Source organism: Mixophyes fleayi, chromosome 9 (genome assembly GCF_038048845.1).
Source record: "Mixophyes fleayi isolate aMixFle1 chromosome 9, aMixFle1.hap1, whole genome shotgun sequence".
NCBI classification, from domain to species: domain Eukaryota; kingdom Metazoa; phylum Chordata; class Amphibia; order Anura; family Limnodynastidae; genus Mixophyes; species Mixophyes fleayi.
The window spans coordinates 60569367-60585455 of NC_134410.1; the positions used below are offsets into that span (position 1 = coordinate 60569367).

General features: G+C 38.7%; 1 protein-coding gene across 3 annotated transcripts in view; it reads left to right on the plus strand.

The window, feature by feature from the left end:
• LOC142100689 (vascular endothelial growth factor receptor kdr-like) overlaps positions 1 to 16089 on the plus strand; it is a 165219-nt gene that overhangs the window by 85374 nt on the left and 63756 nt on the right. For all 3 annotated transcript variants that reach the window (XM_075184407.1, XM_075184409.1, XM_075184408.1), the window contains exon 11: positions 14043 to 14193. In XM_075184407.1, the coding sequence (XP_075040508.1) occupies positions 14043 to 14193 (151 nt within the window). The remainder of the gene's footprint in view (positions 1 to 14042; positions 14194 to 16089) is intronic.

The following is a 16089-nucleotide window of genomic DNA, read 5'->3' on the forward strand; positions in this document are numbered from 1 at the left end:
AAATACATATACTAGTGCTGGTAGGCTTGGTCTTCTAAATCTGCAGTCAAATTGTATGGTGTTATATACGTTACACATAAAGAGGAGAGCTCCATTGCTAATTGCACCACTTTTTTTTACTGACACTGCTGTTGGCAATGTTTCCTAGATGTGCTAGGAACTGCTGTGTGGGCTCACTGAACCCACTTCGCAGGGGTCAGTGAGCATTTCTAATTTAAACCTATGCGTTATAAATACATGCAGCCGCACACCTGTAGCCAAGTTGTCAATGTTCATAATGGTTGTTGACCGTTGGATATTTTTTTGCAAATCGTTCTATTGTACTGCATCCTATACATGACGCTGTATTCTGTATCCCCCTGGTAATCACATGATGGCCTGGGCCATACAGCAGGAGAGCGCTACTGGATCTAAGACAGTCAAGGTAAGCTCTTGTAGCAAAACAAAGTCAAAGTTTAACTGTATGTTTCAGCTCTAACTGAAACTGCTATGCCCTACTCGGCCACATTTATTATTTAATGGACTTTATATGGACCTTTGGATAATAAATCTTCATTGTAGAGGTTCCCTATTTGAAATTGAGCAAGTGGAAATAATGTGGTCTAAAAAAGAGTGCACCTATAAGGGAAATGTGGGGGTGCCAGTGGAGACACCCCACTAGACTGTTCTAATTGGTTTAGTGAGGGGATGTCAAAAGGTGGACTTACACTTTAATGTCTCTTTCCAGCGACAGAAAGTGAAATCCAAAAATGAATGACTGTGAAAAACATAGCAATCATTTTCTTATGTAATGAGCCAATTAAGAGATACATGGTATACACCATGTTTAATCTATTCAACAGCACCAAGGAAATCTGCCATAAAAAGGACCCCACTGCAACCCCCAATAACATCAGCTGCTATAAGTTACCAATGGTTCTGTAAATCAGTACATTTACCTCCTATATAAAGCATCATCTGTTCTGTATTAAAATAAATAAAAAATGGAAACTGAATTTGCGAAGAAAAAAATAAGCAGATTGTAATGGGATAAAAAAAATGAAAAAAAAAAATGCTTGTAAACAAATAGCTTTCCATTTAGAATGCATATCTTTCTATTATAGGAGGATGTTTGTAAAGGAATTATTTCATAAACCAATCTGCCCTCTTAGGCTGTTTATATGTCTGAGGTTTCTTTATCTCATTGTCCTAAGGGAATACAGTCTGCTTTCTTGGAAAAAGGAATTTCATTTTATTTCTTTTACTCAGATCATCTGTTCTTAGCATAGACCAACAGATGCATTACAGTGGAAAAGGGATGACTTGGAGACCTCATTCGTTCTCACAATTGTGTGAATTTCGCACAATGTACATATTGCTCCTAGGATTCCTGGAATAGGCGCATTCAATTTTTTCCTTTTCTTTCTTTCTGTTCCATATATGTTTTTGCATGGCTATCAATCACATTGCCCCCCTAGAAACTTTTAAAACCCTTTAGTATTTGAGATCTTACAACAGAGCAATGTAGAAAACCATGACCATCCAGCTTTTGGATTACTGTATCTGTGGCAGCAAAGTTGTAAAGGAAAATGTTGATCTTGTTCTCTTGGGGACTGTTATGAATACCCGTCATCTTCCCCTTTAGCAGACCCCTTATAGAACGCTATGGGGGGAGATTCAATTAGCATACTTATACCGTTAAATTCTTTTTACAGCAAATTCTCTGCTCATTTTCCCTTGCACATCTATGGAGCGCGAGGAAAAATCAGCAGATTTCTTGTAAAAATCCTGCATCCGCGATGTTTTAAGGAACATATCTCCGGATGTATACACCAGTACTCAGTTGCCCTCAGGATGTTACCCATAGTAGTAAGGCTTATCAGCTTAGGGTACCTGTGGGTGTGGACAAGACACAGCAGGAGACAAGCAGGGAGCAGGATAAAGAAAGGGAAAATGCAGGGACACTGAGGATACTGGTGTGGAGAACAGAGACAAGTCCAAAGGCAGGGATAATATCCTGAGAACAGGGGTTGGCAATCATTTGAGATGGAGTCATGAAACAGGCTAGGATCAGGGCTGGTAAAGATCCAAAACAAAGTCTTAAAAAAGGCAGAGATCAGTCTGGCAGCAGTCAAAAGTAGAGATGTTCACTGACCCCCATGTTTTGGTTTTGGTTTTGGATCTGGATTAACTTTGTGTTTTGGTTTTGGTTTGGCAAAACCACCCTGGCGTGTTTTGGTTTTGGATCCCTATTTTTTTCTAAAATCCCTTTTTTTTTTTTTTTTCATAAAATCACATAATTTGGCTCTTTTTTTGTTCCTACATTATTATTATCCTCAATAACATTAATTTACAGTAATTTCCAGTCAATTTCTCTCAATTGACAAGAACACTGCTACCCCTCCTGTTTCTGTGTGAGCAATGTCACTGGAGAATGGAGAGTGACAAAAACACTGCTACCCCTGTTTCTGAGTGATGAATGGCACTGAGCAATGTCACTGGAGAATGGAGAGTGACAAAAACACTGCTACCCCTGATTCTATGTGAGCAATGGCACTGAGCAATGTCACTGGAGAATGGAGAGTGACAAAAACACTGCAACCCTGTTTCTGTGTGATCAATGGCACTGAGCAATGTCACTGGAGAATGGAGAGTGACAAAAACACTGCTACCCCTGTTTCTGTGTGAGCAATGGCACTGAGCAGTGTCACTGGAGAATGGAGAGTGACAAGAACACTGCTACCCCTGTTCTCTTGGTAAGCAATGGAGCTGGATCTCCTGGGGAGGGAGGTACTTATGGAATCCAAAACCCGTGAGATTTGACAACGCAACAATGACGTTTTGCCTCGATTCAGATCCGAGGACGCGTGGAGATACCGAGGCGGCTGGCGAGCCTACTCGGATCCCCTAAGTTCGGGTGGGTTTGGTTTTCAAAAAACCGAACCTGAGCATCTCTAGTCAAAAGCAGGGTCAGTAAACGGTCCTGGTCAAACACAGGGAGTCAGTAGAATAGAAATCAGACACTCTCATAGATTTAAATACCTGTGTTTAATTAGGTTGCATTGGACCTGCTGTCCTGCCCTGTTTATTTACACTGTTTAAATTAAAGATTAGCGTTGCTTGAATTTACAAACTTTCTGGAGGTGCCTAGGTGACCAGATGAGCTTGGCGGTTCTGCTTACTGTATTACAGGTTTGGTGTAGCCATGTGCAGTATAAAGGGGAGGGGGGCATTATAACTAATTATATATATATATATATATATATATATATATATATATATATAATTATAAGTACACATATTCTGGTTTTCCTATACCCAAGATAACTAGTCAAATAAAAAAAATTAAAATCTCTTTATAAAAATCAACAAGTGGGTGAATATAATAAATAAAAAAAACAAAAAAAACCCCAGTTGCTATTGAATAAACAAAAATAGCAAGTTAGTTTGTTGGTACATACTGTCTATTGTGTGCATTTGTGTGTGGGGAGGGGGTGAGGGTGTGTGTGTGTGGGGGGGGAGGGTGTGTGTGTGTGGGGGGGGGGGGCTTGCTTCTTCTATTCCTTCGTGATTAGAATTTTAGTTTCTTTGATTATGTGGGATAGTCGATTTCAATTTTATGGTGACTATTGTGGGTTTCTGTAATTATTTGAAATATAGGACGAACCATGTCAAATCAAATTTTAACTCACGTTACCTATATAATACCCATAAAATAAAGCATAATTAATTTAATGTTCCACCAAAAGAAAGCAATCTATCCTGAAAAAAATATTATTAACTTGTGTGAAAGAAAGAAATTATGCCCATTTGGTAAATGTAGTCTGCTCATGAAAGGGTGAAAGCCCTGTAGTCTGCAAGCGAGTGGTTAATCTACACTGAGTTTAAATTAAAAGTGAAAACATACAGTGAGGAAGGTCAGTAACCAGAAACATTCTGCACTTTAACAAGTCCTGCTGATTTATGAGTTATAGAAAAACCTCTTTTTGATTTCCTCACAGAAAAAAGTAACCTAGAAATATTGGAAATCAAACATGATACATACAGATAGAAAGAACGTTGTTTACAACTGAAAGCGGAAGATGTAATGATTGATGTATTATAAAATATTACTGTTAGTATGCCAGAATATTGTGTGGGTGTATGTATTTGAAGAATGTTTTCATCTAGCTGTAGCTAAGTGTAAGGTAACAGTCTCTGAGGACCAATGCTGAGAAACGTCCCATAATGCTTTGCGGTTTATCTACTGTCTGTTCCAGACCTCCCTTACAGCTCATATTTTGAGCATTTCTCTGCATGAGAACATACAGTGTGATATAATGAATGACTTATTTGAGTTGATAAATTCATCTGTGCATGATTAAGAAAGTTCTCAAACATCTGGTGGGAGTGCACAATAAGGGGACTGGGAACATCTACAACATCTATTTTTAGCAACACGTATTTAATTTGATATATTCAGTAGAAGGCGGCATTTGAGAAGACGTAAGGGTGGAATACAGCCTATGAAAATCCTGTATTTGTCCATATGATAGATCCCATTAAATATCTTTTAACCTTGGACCCTATCCCCACACACATCTATGACATCATTTGCTTGCTCTCTTTTATTAAATGTGCTTTTTTATTATTAAGTCACTTTGTGAATGTGAACAAAGCCATACAGTTAAAACCTGCTAGAATAACATAAACATGGGGGGATATATGTATTTATAATACTGATTTTTAATTATTTTGTTTAGTATGACAAGAATAAACAAGAGAGCTGTGCAGGATGACTCTTTCCTTATAAATCTTTATAGTACAATACAGTAGTAGCACCAGTCCAAAGCAATGAAAGTAAAATAGTGACCTATGGGCCTGTTCACACCGATGTGATTTCACTGTCCTGCTGCTGCTGCAGCTTGTTGTAAATATTGTATAAACATTCCAGGAAGAGGTAGTAGTCAGTGGCAGACTTCATATGTCATGTGCCCTTGGCATGAAGTAGTTTCCAAGTTTGATTAACCCAGCCTACAGCAATAACCCCTGAAATATTTAAAAAGAAAAAAATTAATAGGTGTACCTATACCAGTGTTAGCTAACCTGTGACACTCCAGGTGTTGTGAAACTACAAGTCCCAGCATGCTTTGCCAATATATAGCAACCTATTGCTGGAAGGGTATGCTGGGACTTGTAGTTTCACAACACCTGGAGTGTCACAGGTTAGCCAACACTGACATATACAATTATTGGGCTTACTTAGTAAGGGCAGGAAAAGAGGTTCTTATTTCACACTTGTTGGGTTTGGCTTGGGCTGGTGATGCCCATACATTGCACCTGGGGAAGGTTTAATAAAGTAGTCACAACAGAAAGCTGCGATGTCTGCGGATGTGTAGCAAGTTTAAATCCTCTGCCATCAGCTTTGATGAGCAGCTAAAGACAGAACTCTATGATGGTGCCTCTTACTATCCTGCCATACGCTGTCCAGCTGCTGAAGCTGGACCATTAATAATAAAAACATAGATGCTAATTATAGATTCATGCGCTAAAATGTGCCTCAGTAAGAAATGATACAACTAATTTATAGGCAGCAGATTTAATGATGCTTTTTATATGTTTAGGAATATTAAGGACCATTGGTTTAATAGTTCATGACGTGTTTCATTCATTAATAGGCAACGGTAAATTGACTATGGATAGGTGTATGCTGTGACTTATGAGTATAAGCAGCATAAAGATTTAACATTAAAGCCGAACTGATCTCGAGAAACATTTTGAATTGAATCTTGGTATCAGTACGCTCTAACTTAATGCTACTGCCTGCTTGCTAACACACACAACAGAGTGCAGGATACACACATACATATGAGTCGCATCAGAACGAAAATAGAGGAACAAGTCATAATACTATAACCATTAATAAAATTATGTTTTTCTGTTGTTTTTTTAAAAATGTCTTCAATTTTTTTTACAATATATGTTCTAAATGCATACTGTACATACAATGCGTTTTAATAGTCTATCTTTCTTGCATACACATGTTCTGTTCTAGCTAGTGGCACTTATATGAGTAGATTGTAATACAAACACGATGCTGTGCCAGTCATCACTATCAGTCAGCATTCACACCTGCCCTGTAGCCCTTGCAAATTATACAAATAACACAAGAATACTTATGAGAAGCCCAGTACTGGAATCGGCAGCATTTGCATTGGAACGCCCTTCGCACGCCGTTACTGTACATTGTTTATGTCCGCCCAGGCTCGGCGCTCCCATTAGGCAAGGTTAGGCACTTGCCTAGGGCGCCGGGCCCTGGAGGGCGCCTGGAGGGCGCCACAGTATTCTAAAATACTTTAAAACTGTGCGGCGACCGCTGACCATACCTGTCACGGCCGCCGCACAGCATCAGATGGACGGGGAGGGGGGGAAGAGGCTATTTTGTCATCAATGCCGCCTCTCTGCTCCGTCTCCTCCCCTCCACTTACTAGTGTCAGTGAGTGGAGGGGAGGAGACGGAGCAGAGAGGCGGCGGTGGTGAGACAAGGTAAGGAGAGAAGGGAGGAGGGAGGAGGGCGGCGTTTTTTGCGGGGGGGGACGGCGATTTTTGCGGGGGGGGCGCGATTTTTTAAAAATGCCTAGGGCGCCGTGGACCCTAGCACCGGCCCTGTGTCCGCCCATTCACTCCCTTGTTCCCCCCATTAAGTCATAGGAACTATTAAGTGTCATTTGCTTTGGACATGAATTGCATACAATTTGTATTATTTAGTATAGGTTCCGTTTTAGAGCATGTGCAGTGTCACTTCATGCAAGGTACCCTACGCAAATGGACTTATGACTGAACGTGAATCAGACCCTAGATATGCAACTTTGTTCTGTGCTTTGTAAAGATTTGAACAACTTTAAATGAAAGACATTCAGTGTACAGAGGTATCCCATTATGAAACCGCTAATGTTCACAAACATATGCATGGAATTCCAGGTGACACACTTGTCCCAGCTGGTTTCCAGGATCCTCAGCATTTAAAACATATTCAAAACAAATTCAAAGAAATGTGCAGACACCATCCACAGCTCTAATTACCAAATAAATGGCAGCAATTTTGAGTGCTAGCTGCCTCTAGGCAAAACTTTGAACCCTGACCTTTCTCAGTTGCTTGTTTTGATGTACAGAAGGTTTGTAGAAAACACATTATAGCAACCTTATTTCAAAGTTCTGTGTTGTTAAATTCATTTTGCCCTGTTTGATCATCCTCTGTCTCACAATAAAATATTTTAAAGAATGCAAGGTTTTAACACCTTCTGTGCTAATTTAAAGGCAGAATATATGACAACACGTCTTGGAATAAAATAGAGCATAGATGTTTTGCTGTAGTGTCTACAACTGGATTTGTCTCATTTGCTACAATTCTGAAAAACACTCCAAACAAACAAGTCTGGATTTTGCCCCAATCACATCCCATATGTATAAAAGTAGGTGGATTAAACATAGTAAATACTAAGTGCTGAACCTACAATGAATGTAGACAGACATGGAGCTAATTATTAGAATAGCTATTATCGCCAAAATAAACCAAAACACTTTTATAGAAAACTTAAATATGAAGACCTACCCCCCGAAAACAAACACACACTGGCAGACTAGATGGACCTGTAGGATATTTTCAGCCACAATATTCTTTTTTTCTATGTTTTTTATCTGCAGCAAAACATTTTATTAGCGTGGATTAACACCAGAACCAAATTCGCAAACAAACTATAAACGTGGTAGTAACATGCCAGTGTTTAGCACACTTACAGTATACAATTAATATAATTATTAATAATGTAACTATATAGTGTTATCATAGCTTGCACTAAATGTCAACATTAGCTCGGCAGAACTGCATATCGGGGGTGGATCTACAGTAGGTGCACGGGCTGCGGCGACTACAATGCCGGGTCATTCCCACTTCCAAGGTCCCACCCGTCCCCGGGACCAAACTCTGCTCTGAGCACTAGACACATGTGTCGGATGATGCATGCTCAGAAGAGGCCCCTGCTGTGCTCTACTTAGAGCAGAGAGGAGGGTCCTGGAGGTGAGAATGGCATCAATGGGTCCCTAACCAAATTTCGGTATGGGGCCTGTGATGCACTGTTCTGCCCTTGATGCATATGGTATTATGATGAAACCTGCCTCTATGCCCTGGGCCTTTTTGGCCTGTCTACAAATACAGGCCATGCACACAAACCTAATCTGAAATTATATGTTGCTATTTACCTGAGTTATCTCGCATTGAGTTTTCCATGTGTTTTCTTTCTATGTTATGCAGCGGTACCATCGCAGCAAAGGACAGAACAAGAGCTTAATTCACTTGTTGAACAATTGTAATCTGCTTCTGCCAGTTGTCAGCCAATGTTTAGCTGCATACTATTGCTAAGCCACGTATATGTTCAATAGCAAAACAATATAAAACCACACCACAAAGCATAAAAATGTTCTTTAGACATCTGATGCTGTTGTCTGATTCATTAAAACATTGCATTTATTCCCAGTATAGTAATTGCTAAAACTCACTGCTAATTTAATAAATCAATATGCAGCAAGAGCAAGGGGGGCAATAGATGGTCTTGAGCCCACAGTGTTTCCAGTCACACATAGCTTCACCCATTCTTCTAGCTTATTATGTTACCTGACATATGAAGCTGTTAAGTGAATCTCTAGTTCTTCACCCCTCTGGCTTAAAGGGTTTTATCTGATAGACAGACACAGATAATAAACTTGCCCAGTGCTATAATGCAGATTAACCAAAGCTCAGGGCTGGATTTGAACTGGTGAACCTTTAATTGAAAGGTATTTACCCTTAGGACAACATCTTTTGGGTCTTCTGTTGTATGTGTTTACATTGGTATGTAATCTTGTCCAGGGATAAAATCTTGAAAGAGCCAAAATTAAGGACCTTGTGCTTGGATTTATTGCATAGAAGCATACTGTATGTATCCACTTACATCAAAGCAGAGTCATATTATAATTTTCTTTTAAAAACAAAAATAGATAGTCATGCATATAAGGTGGGTAGATGCACGACACTCAACCATAGTTTTCTCATTGTATAAGTACTTGGTTAAACCAAATTTTGAACATGGGCAACAATTTGGGGAATCATCAGCATAGAAAATGGTTCTTCGCTGTAAGGGTATTCTGGGTGGACAATTCCCTACCAAGATATGTGTTGATGGCAGATTCACTTACTGAATTTAAAAATGAATGGAAGTCTTTAAGAAACTGGTTTATAGATGCAAATATTAAATAGAGAAGTTGGGGGGATTTATCCATGATCTTATATTTATTTTATTGAGCTTTTCACATAAAGCAAATGAGAGTGGGAAAGAATCCAGATCTGAGAATACATGCATTTTGTACAATGCAGATAATCACAGGTCAGAAATACAATCGTAGTGGACATCAAACAGAGGCAGGTATAGCGGTGTAAAACTAATTTGAGAGAGTGGCATATATGGTGCCGAGAGGTAAAGGAAGAAGGATCAGGAGAAGAAAAGAAGGATGAAAAAAAAGAGGGGGGGAGGAAGGGTTGTATTAGTACAGGGAAAAATAGGTAGAACAAAGGAAAATTGAATCAATAGGGAGTATTGAGTTCTCAAAGCCAGGTTAAGTCTCACTTAAAGAAATGGGTTATTAGAAAGCAAAATAGTCTCGCCAGGAATGCCAGGTTGATGGAAATAGATTGGGTTGGTCATTTAAAATACTAGTCATATGTTCTAGGTTATAGATTTTGCCAAACACTTTGAATCAACGCTGGAATAGTGGAACCTTCTGCCTGTTTCCAGTTTTTGGCAATTGAACATCTTGCAGCAGTGAGGATGTGACTTGGGAGTTTCCAAATCACTCTGTGAGTGTCAGGGGGGAGGCGAGGAAGGATTAAGTAGGCGAGATGAAATTGAACATGAAGGTGAGCAATTTTGTGGATCAGGTCATCAACACCTCGCCAGAAAGGGATAATTTTAGGGCAGCTCCACCAAACGTGAGGTAGGGACCCCTGTTGACCACCTTTATGCCAGCATAGATCTGTAGTTGTCAGATAAACAGCCTTCAGTCAGGAAGGATCTAACTACCAACAAAATAAAAGTTTAGAGGAATTCTCTTTAATCTGAGTGCAGATTGTAGATTTTGCGACTGCTTTTCTAAAGTCCTTTAAAAATTCGGGATTTTTTTTCTATATGGTTAAATTGTCAGCTATCTTGTTCTGTTTTTCCTTACTCTATGTCAGTACTGGTATGGTTTGTATAAGGCTGAACTTGATGGGCTTGTTAAGATATACAGTAATAAACCGTTCTGGAAGGGTTAAAGGGCAATACAGGCATGAGAGTGGAATGAGAGCTGATGTAACACAAACATGAAATGTTTATTAATGCATTCCACTGCAATACCATCTTCTCTTCATATAATGGAATGGCGGATGAGGCCAAATGTCTCACTTTTCTACCATTTTTAGCTTCCAACTATTTGGAACAAACTCCAAATATGCTAGGGTCAAAACCAAGCGTTTAATTCCACCTAGTATTCAATCCCAGACTTGGTCCTCATTACAGCCCAGGGTCAGTCCAGGGTCTGGGAAGAGACATACTTTCATACTTTGGATTCTTAGCGATTTACATGAGAAAATGCCTGTGAATTTCAAAGCTCCAGGTCTCTGTTACTCAGGCTAGAAACATTGTGTTTCTGCTTTTTCGCCTACATGTTTTACTGTAAAACATCCAACATATTCTGATTTCATAAAGACTGAAAAATATCTCATAGTAAGCAAAACAGGACTTAGTGGTTAGCAATGTAGTCTGGCAGTGGTAGGACCCTGGGTTCGAATGTGGCCAGGGCACTATCTGTGCCCTACTGTGTTACAGTAAGAAGAACATTAGATTGAAAGCTCCAGTGGGGCAGGAACTGATGTGACAGAATAAATTGGTTTTATATAAAGGATAAAAATAATAGCTTATATTCATGCCTTTAATTATCAGGGAAAGTTATTTCCACTTCAAGTACTCTGTGTTTTTTCACACTGGCTACTTATGGCTGATCGGTGAGGCAGAGTCTCAGACAGCCAATCACAAGTGGTCAACATGGGGAAACGCATGTGATTGGCTAGCTGGCAATTGGTATATATATATATATATATATATATATATATATATAGATATGTATTTTTATTTGAACTATGATGGTTCATGAATGGAGAAAGAAGGGACATTGTTTAAACTTTTAAATAACTGGATAACTGGGGAATGACGGTTTTATGGAGTATTTTACTCAGTGAAAGTTTATTTTGTTTGTGTTTTACTCTTTTGATATAATTGAATCTTAGGGTCTATTAACTGGGTCGTCACTATTACCACTTCAGAGGGACCATTTTTGTTTACTACCATGGATTCCCCATGGCCCGTTTTTTTTTAGCAGGAGGCTATATTCATTGCCGTCCATCAGATCTGGGCTTCAGAGCCATAACTAGGGCTGTGCGACCGCCCAGGGCGCAACGCTGATGGGGGGCGCAATTTAGGAATATTTTAGGTTCATTTGGTTAAAATTGAGGGCTAGGGGTGCGGCATTTGTCTTTCTCGCCCCAGGCGCTAGAATTCTAAGTTACGGCTCTGCTGGGCATACATTGATTTTGTCTGATTACAATGATTTAATAAGACTGGATTGTCACCAGCATAACTGGCATATTTATACAAAGTTAGACAACTTGATGCAGTACTGCTACTGAACTCTATCACCCACGATGCTTAGCTTGCTGGTGTTAAAGATTACCCAACCCAGATGTTATCATCAATTATTGCAAAACATGGCCAGTGTTAGTTAACTATTCTGTTTCAAAATGTTCTGACAGGTACAAATCAAGGGAAGATGCTGAATCAACATAACAATGAAATATGACTTTACTATTCCTGGAGTGTCACAAACTCCCTAATGAATTAATTGCGCCTGAGCACTCAAGACAATGAGTGAAACGTTACACTTCCTGCACAAAGTTCTTCATTGAAACATGTTGTTTTCTTAATTACTTCAAGTAGCATGTTAATCGGAAGCCTTTCCCCCTGATAACTATCAGCTGGCCTGCTATTCTACCACAACTGCTTCTCATTCCTGAAGTTGTTGCCAAAACATTAATCCCAAAGCTCCTGCTTCCTCCTCACATCCCCATTTATGGAGTTGGCCTTGATTATGATATATTATTACAGGATTTCCCGCATTGGAGTGGATGGATTCCTTCTTACAAATAACGAGGAAAGCCACATTTCAGAACATTACCTTGATTTAAGACAAACCCACATATCCTGGTAGTGTAGCTCAAAAGACATGGGGAATGTTATAAGCTAGTTAGCATAAGTGTACATACATAAGAAGTCGCTAATACAGTCAAATAATATTACAAATTCAGTTTTAACAAATGCATGCCTTCTAGTCAATTCATTATATGTAGATTTACACAGTAATGATGCATACAGTTCAATTTATTAATATATTGAAATAAATAAAATATTAATCAATGAATTATCCTACACTGAGTGGTGTATGAGTCATGCTGTTTGTCACTGCTGTTCCTCCACATACTACTTCCTGTAACTATAATCTCACTATTCCACGTAACTCCTTCTCTTTACACATGTGAAGACACAATGTAAGAAACAGCATCTTTACTCAATTCTTGTGCTAGATACTGCCCTAACCGAACACAGTCTAGTGGACTGCTTACTAATGGTTTCCTTGGGTTTAATAGAATCCAAGGAAATCATTAGGAAGTAGAACACTTGTTGTACTGTGCAGTATATTTAGAGGGAAAAAAATGATGAGGACAAAAATACATACTTAACTATATATAATCAGTCCATTCTGATTGGAACATATCATTTTGACAGATTAGATGTGGATCAAAAACACTTGGGTCTGAATTTTCTGGCAACTGTATACCCATCACTATGGAAAAACAGTTGTCATGTATGGTTACTTATACTTATTGCTAGTGTGGTTGCAAAAAAAGAACTTAGACAGTGATATTGGCATAAAACTAAACTTTACCAAAGGGCAATAGTGGAGGCACATACTCAAGTTTTGGGAAGTTAATGCGAAAGGAAATAAACTTACAGCAAACTGGAGTGTAAGTAGCTAATCAAAACACCTGTTTAGACTATTTATTTTGTTATAAACGCAAAATGTTTGTATATCAGCTTGGCTTAATGCTGAACCAAACTGTGACATTCTACGTTCTAAGATATATGTATTCAATGAAATATACACAATGCTGCCTTAAGCTGGGTACACACTACAGAATTTTTTTTGCAGATGCGATACCTTTAACGATTTTACCAGGGACTGGAAGTCCCGATCGGCATGCTGATTCATGAGTACACACTTACATGATATTCACATAATTTACCCTCAGATCTGTGCTCTTCATCTATCATAACCAGTGGCTGAAATGATTGGGACTCTGTAAGCTCTATAGCGATCTGCTGACACTGCTGGCCCTGAGTGGATACACACTCAAGAATTTGCCCGACACTGCTCCATCGTTTATTGAGTCCGGTTATAAAATCAAATTAAACTATACAATGTGCTTTTGAGTGATAAAACATTATCGTTGGAGCGTACACACTATTGTAATGTCAGCCCTAACATTCATTTATCTTGTGATTGGCACAATAATCATGTGAAAAACCTGTAGTGTGTAAATAGCTTTAGGATTATAGGTCTATTGACATAAAAAGTATATTACTTTATGTTTCTGACTTCCTTCTGAGGTGTTTCTTCCACAAAGCCTTTACCTCAACCACAGTTGTTTATGTTAATTGTCATTGATTATGACATGGATTAGCTATGCTCTGTACATTAGATAGTACAGTTCTGTGTTGTATGCAAGGACAATGGAAATGAACAAATCAGTCTAAACTTTATAAAGGTTTTGGAGCTATATATCTCTCTCGATGATTTTCAGACCTGGGTGGTTGTAATTTATTATTTACATGCCAAAGTAAAGCATGAAACTGCTGTGCCAGATAGGGTTCTCTGAAATCTTGTATTTGCCCATTTTCTAGTTAAACCTATAATCTACGAGAAGGAGACGGACTTTGACAGGGTGCAACCAGTGCTGCTTGGACAGAGCCAGCGCTTCCAGTGCACAGCCTACGGAAATCCTCCTCCCATAATCACCTGGGAGTGGCAGCCATGTCCACATTCAAAAGCAACGTAAGTAATATCTCCCTACAGACCTTTACAACAAAATCTCCATATAGGAAAGGTAAGTGGGAGAGAAATAACGGGCAGGAACATTTCAGTTAAAATGTCTTTCTACAAACAGAAATGTTCCCATCGTTTCCCCTCATTTCCTCTTTTATGCAGCTTGCAATCAAAAAGCCCATGGGGAAGAAACATTTTCAACCTTGATTAAAAATAATAACTATATTATGATGTAATCACCTATTAGCCTGTGTAATGCAACAAGGGGGTCGTGATCTGGATATGTTCAACTAAACTACTTTGTTATTGACAAAGTACACATTCTATACAAAGTGGAATGGATCAACCTCCCTATCATGGCTGGAGAAACTACAATTTACTATGCAGACTGAAGGGCTCTCTGCAATGCAATGTACTGTACAAGATTTCAATATGGCAACAGTTTACATACCAGAACTTGTACATGTGGTTGAATGGAGACATTCTACTATTTGTGGCAACAGCTCACAATCATTAATAACCCACGAGGCTATGTGCACCCAAGCATGTCATGTGATTGGCTGTCTAATTTGGTTCCCTTGGTTCCATTTTATATTTATATATTGTTGTAAGTAATTTAAAATAAATGTTCCAAACTAAGAAAAGAAAACCATAAAAGTCAGGATTTTCACCCCAATCTAAACTAGTCTTAATATACAAAGGTCTCTCTACTCTATAGGTGTCCCTTTCATTATTTACTATACCTCAGGATGTGTAGATACATTTGAAGTGTACTAATATGTTCAGGATAGATAGGGTTAGAGGAGGTTCTGTTGAAACCAATGGGACAGTGTTCACAATATACAACATATCTTGTGTTGTATAAGGATAGGGTTATGCTTGTGGCCAGAATAATCTTATCTCTTGCTCACAGAAGTCCTACAAGGATTTCTGCGTGACATGACGCATGGCTTTATTTCCTGCTCTTTCCTGGTTTCCTCTTCTTCTCTCTCTGCCTCTCTTCAAATCCAGAAGGAGATTCAGATTGTGCCTATTGTTCTTTCCAGCCAAACACTGATTTGCTTTGCTTCCTCTCAAATCCCTGACTCGCACTTACAAATCCCGAATGTCAGACCAACTATTGGTCTTTTTCCGACTATACGCCTCCTGGAGAACATGCTAATTGTCCCAGAGTGCAAATGAAACTATCAAAGAATCTTGATGAGAAACTGTCTCGCCCATCTGATGTTGTTTTATACTCAGGAAAATGCAATCAAAGAAAAGACATGATAGGTCTGAATGAAACAAAAAAGTCCATTGTCTGTTGGGACATTTATAGATCATACACGTGGTAGCAAGTGGGCCATTTCCTTTGTTTAAACAAACAACTAGACAACTCATTGCTGAAAACATCAGTTTTAAAAGTTCTAAGACGTGGAAATATTTCCATTTTGCTCCAGTATATTCTCCACAAAGACTAATTATCCTAATCATAGCTCATTCAGCCTCAAGGTTGAGGCACATCATGTTTCAGCAATCTAACTCACATTACCCTGTAATGCAATATAAATAAATATATATATACATTAGATAGAAATGTGGTCATATTGCGACAAGTCAAATTATTCAAGTCCTCATCAGGCTTTAGATATAATTATTATCATCTACTCCACTAATGTTGATAAAATAAATGGCATGCACAGGTAATTATCTTTTTGTACTTTATGTTCAACAGTAGGACGAATTATTTATTTTATAACTGAACATAAAGGATTTCGTATCCCTAGTGTTTTCATTGTTTGTAATACATGGTACTTACTCGGCCTGTTCTCAGTCCATTGTATACCAGTGCTATGACTCCTGTCCTTGTTCCTTACTCTAAGCTTAGCTGTTGGGATACCATGCTCTATCTTACTCATCAATTCC